The following is a 16,375-nucleotide window of genomic DNA, read 5'->3' on the forward strand; positions in this document are numbered from 1 at the left end:
AAGGGACCCTATGGGCTGGCATGAGCTCCGTGGACCTCACGGGCTTACTCCTCTTGCCTCTTTCTTGGAAAAGTTGACGGCCCGAGTGAGAGCCACGTCCCGGGACGGCTTCCCTGTGGCTTGCTGCCACTCACTCAGTCACCCAGACTTGGTTCCTCCCTGCGCGGCTGGCCGTGACTCTCGGGAGGAGATGTCGCTGCTGTTGGAACATTGCGGAGCAGTGTGGAGGTATCCCGGGGCTTTTATGTAATCATGTGACTTCCCTGTCTCGCTGCCATCGCCTGCAGGACAGCATAAAGCCCTCACTGCTGGTAACGGGTGGTGGTGGGCATTCTGCCTGTGAGTGAGATCGAACTTACGGAAACCGGGTGCCGCATCTGCCTGACTGGGCAGAATATGCATTGTGCTTGTGTGCGCGGGCGAACGTGTATGTCATGTGAATGGCTGGAGTCGATTAGGACCTTTGTAGGGTTTGTGCCGTAAGGACCTAAAGCAATGGCTGTGTTAGAATTGAGATTTAGAATCTTATCATATATTCATGTCATGTCTTCTTCATATAGTTTTTGAAGAGGTCAACTCAACAGGCAGGCTCCCCCAAACTGTGCCGTGTTAGCTACTGTGGTGGGAGCTCTGCTGCTCTGAGAGGCACGGTAAACGTGATCCCGCTCTCTGACAGCTGATGGAAACCAGGTAACACCCGCGTCCACGTCAGCTCTAGCAGCACTGCCAGATTCTGTCCGTTCTGCGAGCTTCAGAAGCAACTGGTTAGATCCAGGTCTGACACCCACGGCCGAGGCGTTTCTGTGACGTTTGTGGGTCTCTTCTCTCGTGGTTGTTTTTCCGACAAGCTCAGTAGAAACGGGTGATGGGAACCCAGGGTAGAGCTAGCTTCAGATCTGAGGGTCACAGGTCAGATCTCCCCGCTATGGTAGGAGAGGGTCCCTGTATGTCCATTTGAATGGCAGAGACCATGAATAGGACCCCCGAGCCTTCATCTGCTCTGTGAGGGTCCGGCCAGAGCCCAGCAGGGAGCACAGACCCAGGCCGACCAGGGGTGCTTGGGACAGGGTGCCGCCTTCCAGTGGGGTGGGACCCATCCCCTGGTTGCCCTCCCCCCCGCCAGCACCTCCTCAGACTCTTCCTCATAATACCTGGTGGCCGACCTGCATGGGTTGTGCATGTTTTTCCCCTGGTTTGTTTGGATGCATGTGACAGTTTTATTTAAATTATTTTTGAATAAATAATACAATTTTGAATAAATAGTGCACAATTGGAAAGGTACAAAAGGCATCGAACGGAAAGACTCTGCCCATCGCTGAGCTTGTCTCTCCCACCCACAGGCACCCACTGTCAGCAGTCGGCACCTTTGAGATGCCACACTCGGAGGTCACTGCTGTCCCACACGCGAGGCTGACTCATGCCTTCCTGCAGCTGCAGAGCATAAGCCCATTGTATGAACTTGCCATCATTTTATCAGGACTCCCTCGCTTAACATTTAGATTCTTCCTAGCATTTTGCTGTTACAGACAATGCATCAATAAGTATTGTTATGTGTATTGTTCTGTATCTGTACCTAAACGTGGAAATGAAGCATCAAAGGGTGCATACTCGAATTTTGATAAATCGTGTCAGATTGTATGAATTTCTATTCAGTCACTAATGTCTGAATGCCCATTTTCTCGCATCCTTGCCAACGCAACGGATTACCACACTTCTCGATCTTTGCCAGTCTGACGGGTGAAGATGGCATTTCAGTTGCCTGCTCAGGACGCCCGCCCAGTCATCTGCTTAGATGCTCAGCTTTTCTTTGCATTTGTAAGCATTTATTATGTCAAAGAAATGTGCCTTGTCTGATATGTGCTAGAAATATTTCTCCCCGTTTTTATTTTGTTAGTGCTTTTTGTCCTTTTTACTGCCAGTTTTTAAAACATACATTTATCCATCTTCTCTTGGTGGCAGCTGGCCTTCATCTGACATTTAGAAAGCAAGTACCCATTTTTACGGTCTCTTTTCCTGAAAGCCCGGGGGATCTGCCAGTGCCACTTGTACATTCGTTTTATAAAGAAGGCCGGAGGGGTTGTCTGCCCCTCTCGCAGGAAGGAAAGCCAGGCTAGACAGAGGAAGCGCCTCTGAGCCTCCTGCGGCAGAGTCGGAGGTGGAGCGGAGGACTCGGTGTTCACTCCACGTGCGACCCGTCTCCCTCCGGCTCTGTCTGACGCAGACCTGGGTGCTGCCGTTGGAACCATTCATTCCCAGAGACTCCGAGCAGAACCAGGGCCCTCCCAGCCAAGCAGCCTGGGTGCCATCTTTCCATTTCCACGTTGGGATGGCAGCTAAAAATGACACTGCAGTAGGTGGTTAATTTCTGCTTGTTACTAATAATTATAGCTTTCACTTTGGCACCTCTCACAGTCGAAACCAACGGCTATTCTTAGATGTGCAAGATCAGATTTTCTGATTTCTGCTGGGAATTGAGAGCCATGATACTCTCACAGACTCCTTGGCCCTGGCCCTTTGCCCTTCCCCCTGCCAGGCTCCTCCCAGTCACCAGCAGGCCGCATGGGCAGAGTCACGGCCCCTCCCCTGGCGTGACGAAGACAGCTCCCAGGCAGGTGGCCTGCTGTCACTCAGAGGAAGCGCCCACCTGTGGGAGGGATCGTGGTCCCCGGTCCTGCCTGCTGACGCAGTGCCCTTGTTGCTCAGTCAGCCCACCAGACTGCCCCTTCCTCTGCCCAGAGGTGGGTTTTAATTAATGGTCTACAGCTTGCAAGTAGCCAACTCTCATCAAGGACTGTGTGTGTGTCAGACATTATTCCATGAACTTTATGTCTCGAGTTGTTTAGTCCTCATGATAGCCTTATGGGGCATGAATGCCCTGTTCACCTCATTTGACAGATGAAGAAACTGAGGCACCGCTGTTGTCCCTTGAGTGGCTGGTGGTTCGCTTTTCCGCAGCGGGAAGCCTGGGGAAGAGCTGGTGTGTGGGGTCAGTGGGGACGAGAACTTGTGTCAGGTGCCTGAGAACATGCAAGTGACGATGTCAGGCACAGGAATTTGGGGGTGGGTGCAAAGCCAGGGACGTGATGCGAATGGCTGGGAAGAGAATGTCAGTGGAGGAGGGAGAGGGCTGGGACAGGGAGCTGAGGCCCCACATTTAAAACCTGCTGCGGGAGGAAAGGCCAAAGAAACGGAAGGAGTGGGCAGCAAGGCAGGAGGGGACAGGAGGGGTGGGGCAGTTGTGGCCGCAGAAGGGGTGCACACAGGAGCCCATGCGGCAGTGGGGAGCGAGGGCTCTGGACTTGGACGAGTCCCACCATGGTGTCCACGGCAGGGCGACCCCTCTGATGGATGATGCAGTCAGGATTGAGACCCTGTCCATCATCCAGAAGACAGGGGACATGCGATGGCGTGACGCACTCCAGAAGGCCAGAGTGCCAGCACCAGGGCTCGGGCAGAGAGCTGGCCCACAGAGCAGAAGGGGCAGCATGGATGGGTGCAATGGGCAACGAAGGGTGTGAGGGCTCAGTGGCAAGAAGGGGCTCAAGGTCGGCTCAGCTGGTTTCTGTCTCCTCTTTGAACGATGAGTCAAGTTCAGCGGGGGCTGGGGACGGAGGGCTAGGGGAAAGGGTTGAGGAGTCAGAACATCCGGACCGAGGCCGGGAGGGGACACAGTATATGGCCAGTGCAGCCAGGAGCTAGTCTCGCCGTCCCACCGAGCCCCTGGCGGAGGGACCCCTCTGCACAGCCGTTCGCAGACTCGGAAATAAAGGTCAGACATGCAGCCAAGCCCTCGATGAGGACAGGACCTGGGCAGGGTTTCCCCCGGGGGACTGCAGGCCCTGGCATGGGGCCCGGCCCCGAGAAGCTCAGGGTAGGACCAACGCATGAAAACAAAGCCTCCTTTCGCTTCCCGAGCCCCCAGAGGCAGCCCCAGTGAGCCCATAGGGATGAGGGCCTCCCTCGGCCTTGAGGATTGGGAGGGTGACCGGACACTCGTCAGGACACGACCCCTTTCCTCTTGGCCTTCGTGCTGAATTACATGAAAGAGTGGACACGGGAGACGGGCTCTGAACACCTGCGCTACTGGCAGCCCTGCGTTCCCCTGGGGACCCCCTGCCCTGCCCGGGCAGGGGCTACCCCACAACCAAGTGGCTAGGGTCTGTTTCCCAAGCACAGTCACACACACCCCCTTTAGGGTAAAGGACATGGTTTTGAGGGGTCAGGTTTTGAGCTCCCTGCCGGCCTGCTTGCCTGTGGGCCTGACCTGCAAGGCCAGGGAGAACCTGAAGGGACACCAGGTCCCTTCCTCCCTGTCTGCCAGTTCTCAGGCGATCGCAGGTGTAACGGCGCCCACGCTGTGGTCAGCCCTTCGGCTGCCTCTGACATTTCGTGTTCCTTTGTGGGAGTCTCAGAAAAGGGGTTCCCCCTGGCTAGATAGACCCCCAGGGAGCAGGTGTGGCCAGCAAAGGCACCTTTGAGAGAAGAAAAGAGTCCTCACGTTCCTGGGCAGACACAGCCCTGTGCCCGGCACACAACGGCCAGCGGAGTCCAGGCTGGACTTCAGCCCTGCTCTGCCCGGAGCACCTTTGCACAGTGCCCACCTGCACGGCCCGAGCCACGGCAGGCAGCTGCAGCCCCCGGCCGGGATCCTCTACACCCCGAGGAGGAAGTGGTCCTCAGACTTGGCGCCGATCCGCCTCGCAGGTCACACCTTCAGTTTGGTTTAACAAGCAGTTTCCGAAAGCCCGCCGTACAGGGCAGACAGGGTGCCCACTGGGTCCCGGCCCTCCAGGGGCACGGCGTCCAGGGACGGCCGGGGTGAGGGACCTCCCGGAGCACACAGGGCGTCTGGGGAAGTCACGTGCAGGGTGGGCATTGGCGGAGCGTGGAGTGAGGAGCGGTGGGTCTTACAGATGGCCGTCCAGGGAAGGCACTGGGCAGAGGGAACAGCACAGCAGCGGTGAGGCTGGGAGGCCGGGGAGTGACAGGCAGGGAGGGTGGGGAGGTGGCAGGGCCGGGTAGTGAATGCTGAGCAGAAGCGTGAGTTCCCTGCAGGAGGAACCACATTTCTCATAGTAACCGGTGGCAAGGACAAGCGGAGGGGCAGCCGGAGCGTAGGCTGACTCCCCGGAGACCAGGACAGAATCTTCGTCCCGTGACCTCTCCAGAGAGCGCCTCTGGCAGCCGCCTGCAGCGGAAGCCCTGACATTGCACCCAGGTGTGTGCTGTTGGAGCTGACCGGCTCCGAGTTCCCAGAGCCAGCTTCCCTCCGCGTTCCTTCCTGTTATCATTCATTCATTCACTCACTCATTCAGTCACTCATTCACTCCCAACATTCCCTGAGCTCCAGCTGCGTGCCTTGCACTGTTCCTATCACAGGGGACACGGCAGCGAACAGCACCTGTGACGCGTGGCTTACGTTCTAGAACAGTGATGGCAAACCTATGACACGCCATCAAAATGCTGACATGCCGAGCTCAAAAGGTTCGCTATCACTGTCCTAGAAGGACTGTAATGAGACAAGATGAGCGTCAGTGGGTTCAGGGAGGAAAGAAAGCAGGGAAAGGTGGGAGCAGCAGGAAGGGCCTTAGGCAGGAGTGGCGTGTGGGGCCGAAGGGGGAGGCCTCGCCTCCAGGACACAGCTCGTTAGGTGCGCGAGGAAAATAGTAAAACTTTTCTCTCTTTTTCCTGTTCTGTTTCTGTTTCCGTGTGCACTGTATGTTAACATACAGATAAGTAGCTCAGAGATACAGGGACAAACATCTTTGATGCTGGGGGTCAAGGCCAGAACGGAGGAGGGCGGGGCGGCCTGGAGGTGGAAGCGTCAGTGGTCACAGAGCACAGCAGCCAATGAGGAGGGCCCTGGCAGTGGTCTTGACAGACACGGCCGAGGAGGGGACAGAAGTCGGACGTCCCAGCACTGGGAAGACGATGGGGCCGTGGTCCCAGCCCTTGGGGCGGGGGGGCGGGGGAGGGCTTGCGTGTACCTGAGAGATAGGCGGGGGCATTGGACACGCGTGATGGGCTCTGGGGCGGGCTGGGCAGCAGAGCATTCAGGACTCTGGGAGAGTGGACGCCTGAGGCTGGAGGGAAGGTTTCCTGCTTTTTTTGAAAGTGACAGCTCTGTGGTTCCAAGAGCTTGGCTGATGTGGGACAGTTAACCAGTTAACCGTCTCCAGGGCGCAGCGACGTCCCCTGGCAGAGGGCAGGGTCTAATGGAGCAGCCACTTTATTTCACCCCCATAGACATGTACGCCCCGGCCGCTGCCCTGGTCACACTGGCTGGCATCAGGAGGACAGGCCGCAGGGCAGAGCCGTAGCCCTGTGAGGGGCTGTGCGCTTCTGGTTGGCTTGTCCTTGAGCTCAATCAGGGGCTGTCAGAGCTGAGGGCGGGTGTCCCTGCTGCCAAGGTGTTCCAGGTAGGACACCTGCACAGGCCTCACTCCCCCCTTGGTGGTGGTGACGTGTCCCCTTCAAGGCCCCATGGTATGAGTGACTCAGGTCCCTGTGTAGCAGTGGGCGTGAAGGACTGTCGACCTGCAGCCGTTTCCACTCAGGGTGGGGGGCTGGCTGGCTCTGGGCCCTGTGTGTTCCCGACGGGCCCCTGCCAGGCTCTTGTGGTGGGGGGGAGGGGGGGCGGTAAATGTCCCCACTAGAGTCGCACTGTCCACAGGGCCTTGGAAAGACAGGAACCCAGAAAAGCACCCCCTGCTCTGTCCCCACAGCCGAAGTCTACATTGGCATTGGGAAGCCTGCAGAAGCCACAGCCTGTACCCAGGAGGCTGCCAACCTCTTCCCCATGTCCCACAACGTCCTGTACATGCGAGGCCAGGTGGCCGAGCTCCGAGGAAACATCGACGAAGCCCGGCGGTGGTACGAAGAGGCCTTATCCATCAGCCCCACCCACGTGAAGAGCATGCAGCGACTGGTGAGTCTGACGGCCGGCGGGACCCCTCTTTGGTGGGGCTCCCCTTGGAAGCGGCAGGGAGCTCGTGACCCTCAGACCCTCCTGTGGTCCCAGAGGCCGGAGGTGGTTCGCCCGCCAGGCCAACACGATGCACAAAGCCAGCGGCTCTGCTCCTCCTGAAGGTGGGGTGACTGGAGCCCTGGGAGCTGGCGGTGCATGACCGCAGCAGCCCGCCCGGTGCAGCGGGCAGAGTGTGAGGCAGGGTCCCCTGGCCACCGGTCCCAGCCACCCTGTGGCTCAGATTTAATAAATACAGTCCCATGGCCCTGGGCGCTGTCATTGTCGTCTGGGTCTCACCTTGGGGGTGCCCGCCCCCCAGGAGAGACTTCATCACAAAAGTCAGACCACTTCACAAACTGGCGCCTCTTACCTTGTGGGACCCCAAGACTCCAGCTTGTCCACCACTAGGCTGGGTGGTTTCGGACCATGAGTATCTAAACTCCTCGGCCTGCCTCCAGCCTAGAGAGTTTTTAAATAGATCCGATGCCCTGAGAACAGTCTCAAGAGTTCTACGCAGCCTAGTAGGGGCCCCCTGTCAGAGGACCCAGAGGACCAGGTAAGTCGCTCCAGGGTCCACAGTGTATGGGGTGCTGCTCCCCACAAGTGCGCACACATGCCTTGTCTGGATACCCAGGTCAAAGGTGTGAGGCTGCCCTTCTGCTCCCCAGCCCTTGCCATGGAATGGACCCCCCGTACCCCAGTTTCTGTCACGTGGGGGAGATGACCGACCCCTCCGGAGGGTCTGCGCTGTTAAGAACAGACACTGAGCCTGGCTGGTTTGGCTCAGTCGATAGAGTGTCGGCCTGCAGACTGAAGGGTCCCAGGTGCGATTCCTGTCAAGGGCACGGCAATGCCCCGACCCCCAGTAGCGGGTGTGCAGGAGGCAGCCAATCAATGATTCTCTCTCATCATTGATGTTTCTATCTCTCTCTCCCTCTCCCTCTCTGAAATCAATAAAAATATATTTTTAAAAATTACAAAATAATAATAATAATAATAAAATAAAGAGCAGGCACTGAGCCCGCTGCACAAAGCCGTCGTCTGCTCTCACTTCCTGCGAGAACCTGAATGGCAGCGCAGAGGGAACAGGCCCCCGGAGCTGGTAGAAAGCCGTGTCCTCTCTCTGGTCTGCTGGCCAGGCTGGGGCTCTGGCTTCTGTTTCAGGGCCTGTGTGACTCAGTGAGCCCAGGAAAGGAAGCCTTGTGATGAAGCGGGGTGCCCTCTGCACCGTCAGTGGAGTCCAGGGCCCGCGGTCAGTGGTGTGTGATCTGTGAGGGCGAGCACGGGACAGCTCCAGGGACGGAGTTCCTGCCCCAGCGGTGGGGCTTGCTGGCCCTTTAACTTTGGGAAAAGCTCATAAGTTCTCTGCACCCTTTCCTTTCTGTGAAATGGAAACATTCAACTAGATAGGCTGTGAGTTTCTACCTGGTGTTCAGAGGACATGGTTAGGACGTTGTCTGAAGGAGCCCAAAGCCTTCGTTCTCCTGCTGAGCAGTAGTGACTGGTTCTCAGCAGAGAAAGCCCAGCACCCAGCCCTGGGCACCAGGAGAGGGGGCCTCGGAGTCAGGCTCGAGCCCAGCCCCAGCCCTGAGACCTCCGGCTGTTGCCTGACCTCCAGGGGCCTCGGTGTTCCTGTGACTTGGGCTGTGACTTACCCAGTCATCCGGGAGATCTGAATGAAACGATTTACTTAACAAGCCTGGCAGAGTTCCTGGCACCTAGTAGGTGCTTATTAAATAGAAAACTGACAACAGCCATTTTCAGTTTTAAGAATAAATCACACCTTATAGTAATTACAGCTACTTAATTTTTTTCGACTTCCCTTTATCAACATTCCGTAGCTCAGGACAGCTTTATAATTTTACATACTATCCCAACACTAGTTTGATTAGAAATGGCTTTTCATTTTTGTCTCACTATGGCAAGAGGCATTCGCAAGAGCTTCTGAGACCCAAGAGCTTTCTCTAGCATTGCAGGAAGGGCATAATCAAGGTGTGTACCCAGCCTTTTTATTAACAGGAGGCAGCGTGCTTCTACCTCAGGGCATATGAATTATTCAGAGAAGTATTTCTTGTCCATCCCCAAGGGGAACACATGAGACAAAAGATCAAATAGGAAAATCGCACCAGGGAGGTTTTCGGTTTCACCTTTGGAGCTTGTCAGGACACCTGAGCTCCCTGACGAATGCCAGGCGCTTCCCTCTGTGAAAGGAGCCGCCGCAGTGGGCCCAGCACCCAGGGCTGGGGAGCCCCGGGGTAGAGGCCCCGGCTGGCCTTCTCTGGCCGGGGGACTGGGCTGCTGTGGAGGTCTCACCAGGAAAAAATAACAACAATGAACTCTTGAGACTGTTCTCAGGGCATCGGATCTATTTAAAAACTCTCCAGGCTGGAGGCAGGCCGAGGAGTTTAGATACTCATGGTCCGAAACCACCCAGGGACTGTGATCTGTGGGACTCCCAACAGGTGGCCTGGAGGGTCCCTTCTTGGTGACCCTGTGAACGATGCATGCTGGGCTGTGTACTCCCAGCCCATCCCATGGAGGGGCAGCCCCTGGAACTCTAGGCCTCTGGCCGGGAAGCATCCCAGCCCTCCCTCTCCTCCTCCCTCCCTGAGCTTTGCACGGAGGAAGGGAGGAAAGTGGCCTTACATACACTCTGGAGGCCACACTGGCCTGGGCGGCATCCCAGGTCTGTCTCTCACTAGCGTTGGGACCTTAGGAAGTTACTCACCTTCTTTGTGCCTCAGTTGCCTCAGCTGTATAATGGGGGTAATGTTAGCACCAGAGGAACTGAAAATCTCTACCTGAGTCACCAAAGACCCTGCCTGACCCTCATGGAAACCAGACTGGCCCATCGGCCCCTAAGTGCAGAGGAGGGCCCGGCAGCAAGGTCACAGCTGTCTTTCTACCAGGTCGAGGCCAGTGGCGAGGGAGGCGGGAACAGAGTCTGGGCACGTGCCTGGCACTCAGAGAGGGGTGTGCACATGAGAGGTGGGCCAGGAATGTCTGCCCAGGCTGGGTCAGGGCGGGACTTAAAAGGTGAGACTAGAAGGAGCTTGAAGAATGCGAGCACTGGAGACCATCCGGGAACCAACCAAGGAGGTTCCAGGGGAAGGAACCAATTGTGGTTTGTGGACAAACCCAGAGGAGGGGAGGTGGTCAGAGTGCTCACAGGGGAGGAGAGGAGCAGGAGGGCCCGTGGAGGGCGCTGTTTGGAAGGAAGGAAGCCTGCGTCTGTTACAGGTGGAGACCAGGTGGCGGAGGTGATGCGGAGAGCAGTGAGCAGTCAGGAGCTCCTGCCTGTTCCATAAAGAACAATTATTCGTTAACTTGGGGGTTGTGGGGTGAGTGGCACATGTGCCAGATCGCCCGACCCAGCTCGGAGGAGGGGTGTGATTTAAGCAGAAATGCAAACACATTAATATTGTTAAAAAGCAATAATGACATAGAGGCAGATGGTATTCATTAAACTTAATAGAAGGTCAGGCTTGACAAGAGAAATATGAATTAAACCTCAATGAAAATTGACAGTTTTCTAACAGTTTTAGCCTTCATATGTGTTTAAATCCACATAGAGAGAGAGGGGAGAAGAGAATTAATGTGCTTATTGTTAATAATGAGTTGGCACAAGACAAGAGAGGCAGAGAGCTGAGTGTGGGCAGATAGAAGGGCGTGCTGAGCTAGGGGAGAAGGATTGCGTAGCTGTGTTGACAAGGGAAGCATTCATAAGCTGATAGGACTTTTTTCCAGAAAATCCAAGGGCATATTTTCATATCATTTTTGCATGTGGATAAATGTACATACGTTCGCATGCTATACCTAAAAGCCTTTTGCTCCCAGTAGCCAAAATGAATTCATGAAAGAGAGCAAGCTTTTCCCCACTAGTTTTTCATGACCTGGAGGAGGAGAGGGGAGGGACGACTGAGGGCAGAGGAACTGCATCCCTGGGCAACGCTGCCCAGGCCAAGGATAGACACCGAGACTCGGGGTGGCCAAGGACAACGGGGACAGGCTCCGCAAGCAGAGACATCTGCTTGTCCTCTGATAACGGCAGCCTGGGCTTTGGAGGGCAGAGTGTGAGACGTGGGGGTGAGAAAGGAACTGGCGTTTTCAGGGTAGAGATGAGTGTGGAAGGGAGCCAGGAAGGCTGAGGGGAGGGGTCGCTGAGGCTGCACCGAGGAGTGCTGCTGAGAAACAGTGTGTCCTGGAAACAGGAGCAGGTGCTCCACCTCCCTCGTCCAGGTGACAGGTGTGCAACAGAAGCAGATGGTGGGGCCATCAGGGCTTGGCAGCGTGGACAGCTGTGGAGAGGGAGGCAGACAGGCCTGAGGCAGGTTTTAGAGGACTGGGCCCAGGGAAGCCTGGGAAGGGGGCAGTGGGAGCCAGGGCACCTCCTCCTGCTCCCCACACCCCTCCCCCGGTCCCCGACCCGGGAGCAGTGGGGAAGGAAGCGCACTAATGTGTCGGCCTGAGGGGGGCCTGCAGCTAAGGCCAGCCTGGTGCAGCAGGCACAGGGCATTTCAGAGCTGACGGGAGAGAGGGAAGTGAAGGTTAAGGAGCCATCCCCTAGATGTGGAAGTTCCCAAGGCAAGGCGGGCCAGGAGAGGGCAGGGAGCACCATGCACGGGAGGGTCGCTCCAAGACAGGACGTGGTAAGTCCCACCCCGCTGGTGGAGCTCCCTGAAGAAAGGGGACGATGATTGGGAGGAGAGATGTTGGAGGTGATGGGTGAGGCCCAGGCCACCCGCCCAGGAGCATGGCTGAGGCCCACCTGCCCCAGCTGAGGCCGCAGGGTGCGGGGTGGAGAAGGGAGACCACGGGGAGGTGGCACAGTGTTGAGTCACTCTAAGGGGCCAACTCATCACAGGATAAGCTTTCTGTTTGGGGCGCGCTGGGTCCAAAAGTGCTAGCGTGTCCTCTGTGCATGGACGATAACACGAAAAACCCAGTTCAGTCAGGATGGCTTCGACTACAGGCTTCCCCAGGCCGTCTTTGAGGGTTTTCTCCACAATCTTGGGTTTCTGAAGCATTAGAAACCTGACCTCAAGCGTGAAAACGTTAGAAGTGGTGTTGGGCTCTGTTCCCAGGAAGCACATCGGTAGCAGAGGCTGACAGAGAGAACATTGCCTGTCTGAAAAGTGCATTCATTGACGATCTGCTCTAAGACACATGTGCTGTGCAGGAGCCGGGTGCAGGGGGCGGGTGCAGGGTGCAATCCATCAGATCGTCACTATGCTCTAAGTCAGCGGTTCTCAACCTGTGGGTCGCGACCCCTTTGGCAGTCGAACGACCCTTTCACAGGGATCGCCTAAGACCATCCTGCATATCAGATATTTACATTACGATTCATAACCGTAACAACATTACAGTTATGAAGTAGCAATGAAAATAATTTTATGGTTGGGTCACAACATGAGGAACTGTATTTAAAGGGCCAGAAGGTTGAGAGCCACTGCTCTAGGTTGTTTAACATCTCCAGCGCTTGATCCTGCTGTGGTCATCACAGCAGCACTGCTCCCAGAGAAGGCTGAGCCTCTGTAATCTGCCTACAGGCTCATGGGCTTGTTTCCGGGGAAGAGCCATGTGCATGCCGAGCCAGATGCAGGCAGAGGGTTTGATGGAGGGAAGGGGGCAGCATGCACTGCTAAATTATGAAACTTGGGTGTTTTTCTCTCTCCCCATCTTTTAAAGTGTCCATCTGTTTAATGAGATTTGGGCAAGATCGCTTGTCTCATATTTTGTTAGCTAGCAGCATGTTTTCCAACTTGTGCCTCTGTTGGAGGAGAGACGCAGCCTGAAGTTGATGAAATTCTCAGGGTTACTCCAGAGACCAGTGTCTGTGTGTCTGTCTGATGTATCCATCAGTCTAGCCAGGGGGACCCGGGGCCGTGGGCAGCCCAGGGCACAGACAGGGCAGGGTTACACATCTCTCCCTGGGAGGAGCCAGTCTTGAAGAGGGGCTGTGGGTCCCTTCTGTTCCTCTGGACAAGACCCAGGCACAATTAAGCTAATGAAATAGAACGGAGATGCCCTTCCCCGTGCGGATGCTGATCTTCAGAAGTGGATCTCTTTCATCCCAGGTATCCGTTTTCTTTCCGAGGGAGCCTGGAAAGAGTGATTGGCAGGAAAAACGTCACCGTAGTCTAGTGAGGAGGCTCTTTCATCCAGTAATTGTACTTTATTTTCTTTCAGGATGAAAGGTGCTTTTAAAATTGAGAACAATTCTTTTCTTTGAAGAAAGACTCATGAAATATTTAGGGGCCCACCCTTCCTGTGCATGTGTGTGTGTTGATAGTATGCCTTGGGAAGCGGACAGGCCTTACTTTCTCTAACACCTTTCCTGACCATGATTGGGATTCGGACTAACCGTGCAAAGCAAACAGGAGGGCCGCCTTCTACTGGACGCCTAGGCTTTCTTCTTCCTTCGCCTCTCCCTTCTGACGGCCCACACTGCGTTTTAGCTCCTTTGATAGCTTGCGGCCTTTTTAAGAATTATTAATGGTTGGCATGAGCATACCTTCAACCTCTACAGAGAAATGTAAAGCCTCGTACATCGTTTTCTGGTGTGTTGGTTCTCACTGTCTGAGGTGAAATGGAGAATTTGGAGTCAGAAAAGCGCTGCAGCCGGAATGATAGTACAGCACAGAGGTCAGGAGCGTGGTACCGGAGCCAGCCGGCCTGGCTCACATCCCGGCTTGTCACTTACTGACTGTGTGGCCCGAAATGAGTTCCTTTTTAAAAAAATGTTATTTTTAAATATATTTTTATTGATTCCAAAGAGGAAGGGGGAGAGAGAGATAGAAACATTAATGATGAGAGAGAATCACTGATCGGCTGTCTCCTGCATGCCCCTCACTGGGGATGGAGCCTGCAACCCGGGCATGTGCCCTGGCTGGGAATCGAACCGTGACCTCCTGGTTCATAGGTGGACGCTCAACCACTGAGCCACGCTCCGGCTGGGCTGGAAAGGAGTTCCTTAATCTTTCTGTACTTCCATTGTCTCCGCTGTGAACTGGGGAGAATAACAGTGCCCTCCCGGTGGTGGTATCGTTCAGGGTAAGTGAGCTCATGCGGGCTGCGTGGCACTCCGTAAGCCTAGCTGTGAACACTCCTGCCACGCCCTCACTAGTCACGAGCAGGACTGCCGTCTCCATCACGAGGCCACACCTGCATCTTTGTGACAGTGAGTGAGACATCTCCTCTCGAAGAGCTGGCCATGGGTGTGGCTTTCCTTCTGGTCTAGTGTGACCAAATTTTAGCAAGTGGAGGAGCTAAAATAAGAATACACTGTATATCATTCAGAGCAGGTGGTTGGCCAAGAGCATGGTACTTTTGCTTTATAAAGTATTACTGTTTCTATCGAGCCTATATCCCAGGGTATTAAGGTTGAAAGGAATCGGTGGAGGCCCCAGGGGGCATGACTTGTCCGGTAGAGACAAAAGCATCTGTCCTGGCTGGGCTCGGGCTGCTGTGGCCGGCGGGGGTGGGCCTCGGCCTGAAGGGCAGGGGCTGGTCAGGCACCAGAGATGGGCTGGGGGGCAGGAAGGGCAGAGCCTGTCCTGGGGCCTGGCTCCGATGTCACCCCCTCTCCCACCTGCACAGGGGGCTCAGCCCACGACTCCACCCCCCGACCCCCCCCACGCAACGCCCCCCTTGAAGTACTTGTTGGACCTCACGGAGGGTGTGTTCACGACCTGCCTGCCTGCCCCTTGGGGAAGGTGTCAGGCCTGAGACGGCACAGTGGCCTGTGGACACCTCGGGTGGCAGGTGGGCAAGGTCGTGGGGGAGGGGAAACGGAGACCAGCAGCTACAAGTGAACTCGAACTTGACAGCTGTTTTTATTCCCCTTGACAACGAAGCCCCCCAAGCACTGGATGCTATTTCCCTGGAGGACTCTGGCATGGCCGTGGCCCACATACTCGCCGCCCCTCCCCAGGAGCCCCCCCAAACAGCGTCGTGGATGCAAGGATGTTCTCTGCAGACATTTTCCGCTTGATTTTTGGATTCCTCCTCCCACTGCAGCATTTTCTCAGCTGGCCAGGGAGAGACGGCCCAGGCCTCCCTGCCTTCCCGGGGCCGAAATCGAAATCACAGGCCCAGAAGCGACAGGGACCCGGGCGGGAGGGGGATGCAAGCCGTGCCACTGGCTGCTTTGCTGCAGCTTAAGGAGAATTGAATTCTGTTTATTTCTGTTTTCTGCTTGGAGTCTTCTGTGACTAATTACAGGCAGTGCCGTGCAGTGTCTCATTAGTAATGATGATCTAAAATTATTTGAAATCTGACATACTCTATCCAAACCACTTAGTCTCAGAGATTCTGCCCCCCTTTCCAGTACCATTTGACATTTCGCTTCCACTGCCAGCCTGCCTGCCTGCCACAGCTAGCGCTCCAGCTCGGGTCAGGTCATCTGATCCCCGTTTTCACTGATCAGCTCTGGGCCCAGGGAGCTCCGCCCCTTGCAGGGGGAGGGGGAGGGAAGGCAGTGGAATTTTCCACTGTCTTTGGGGATTGAAGGGATTGCAGGGCTCCCACTCTGTGTCTTGAGGTCAAGCAGCATCTACTCAGCTTGTCTCCTTTCCCTGTGCTCCCAGCTGGAGTAGTCTTGCTCTCTCCCTGCGGTGTAGCATCCCTTCTCACAGCTGCCCAAGGCCCAGATATGCCCGGATGGCCAGCTCCCGCCCTGAATTCTGAGCCCGGCTGGGTGCAGGAGTTTTTAGGTTAGCCTCTGGCACCCCTCCTGTTACCTAGGGGGTAAGGGCTTGCCTAGGAGGAAGGAGTGACAAATGTTCCAGTGACAAATGTACCGGAATCACCAAGTCTCAAGCCCTGGGGCTCTGGGAAGGCCATGAGGAGAGCGAGGCCTGCCCTTTTCCTGCACAGATTCGAGACCCCATGAGTGTGTCTGCGAGGGGTCGGCGCGAATGTGCATGCTGCTGACTAGAGAGTGTGGTGCAGGTGGCGGAGGCTCCGCCCAGGGACATTTGGCGAGAGCACTGCCCAGGGCAGAGGTGGCCTTGCCCCTCGTGTGTTTCCCAAGGCAACCTCCCGGGGAGCCATGAGAACCACAGTCTGAGCCCCACCACTGGCTCTCTGACCTGAGCCCCAGCTCCCAGAGAGTTCCCAGTCCCCAGAGCTCCAGGAAAGCCCTTGAGAGTCCTCGGCTGAACAGCCTCGGCCAGAGTTCCTGGGACCCTAGGCCGCTTTGCCTGGCGGCACATGCCCCTCCCCGGGCGACTTCGCCTCTGGCTTCCCACCAGGTTCACCCCTGATGCTGACCCTCCCCCTCCTCCAGTCGGATCCCTTCCTTTTTCCTCTGCTTGGTGTTCACGGAACTCCTGTCTCTGAAAATACCTTTGCTGGTGTTGCTTCTATTCAAGCCTTTCAGAGCATCAGCTGGCTCCTCACCCGAAG

At 56.0% G+C, this 16,375-nt stretch overlaps 1 protein-coding gene across 6 annotated transcripts in view; it reads left to right on the forward strand.

Moving 5' to 3' along the window:
• Positions 1 to 16,375, forward strand: part of TTC7B (tetratricopeptide repeat domain 7B) — a 191,992-nt gene that overhangs the window by 159,327 nt on the left and 16,290 nt on the right. For all 6 annotated transcript variants that reach the window (XM_070414930.1, XM_070414946.1, XM_070414963.1 and 3 more), the window contains one exon: positions 6,726 to 6,928. In XM_070414930.1, the coding sequence (XP_070271031.1) occupies positions 6,726 to 6,928 (203 nt within the window). The remainder of the gene's footprint in view (positions 1 to 6,725; positions 6,929 to 16,375) is intronic.

Source organism: Myotis yumanensis, unplaced genomic scaffold (genome assembly GCF_028538775.1).
Source record: "Myotis yumanensis isolate MYYU_CA2020_CCGP unplaced genomic scaffold, mMyoYum1.0.hap1 SCAF_1, whole genome shotgun sequence".
In the NCBI taxonomy this organism is placed as follows: Eukaryota; Metazoa; Chordata; class Mammalia; order Chiroptera; family Vespertilionidae; genus Myotis; species Myotis yumanensis.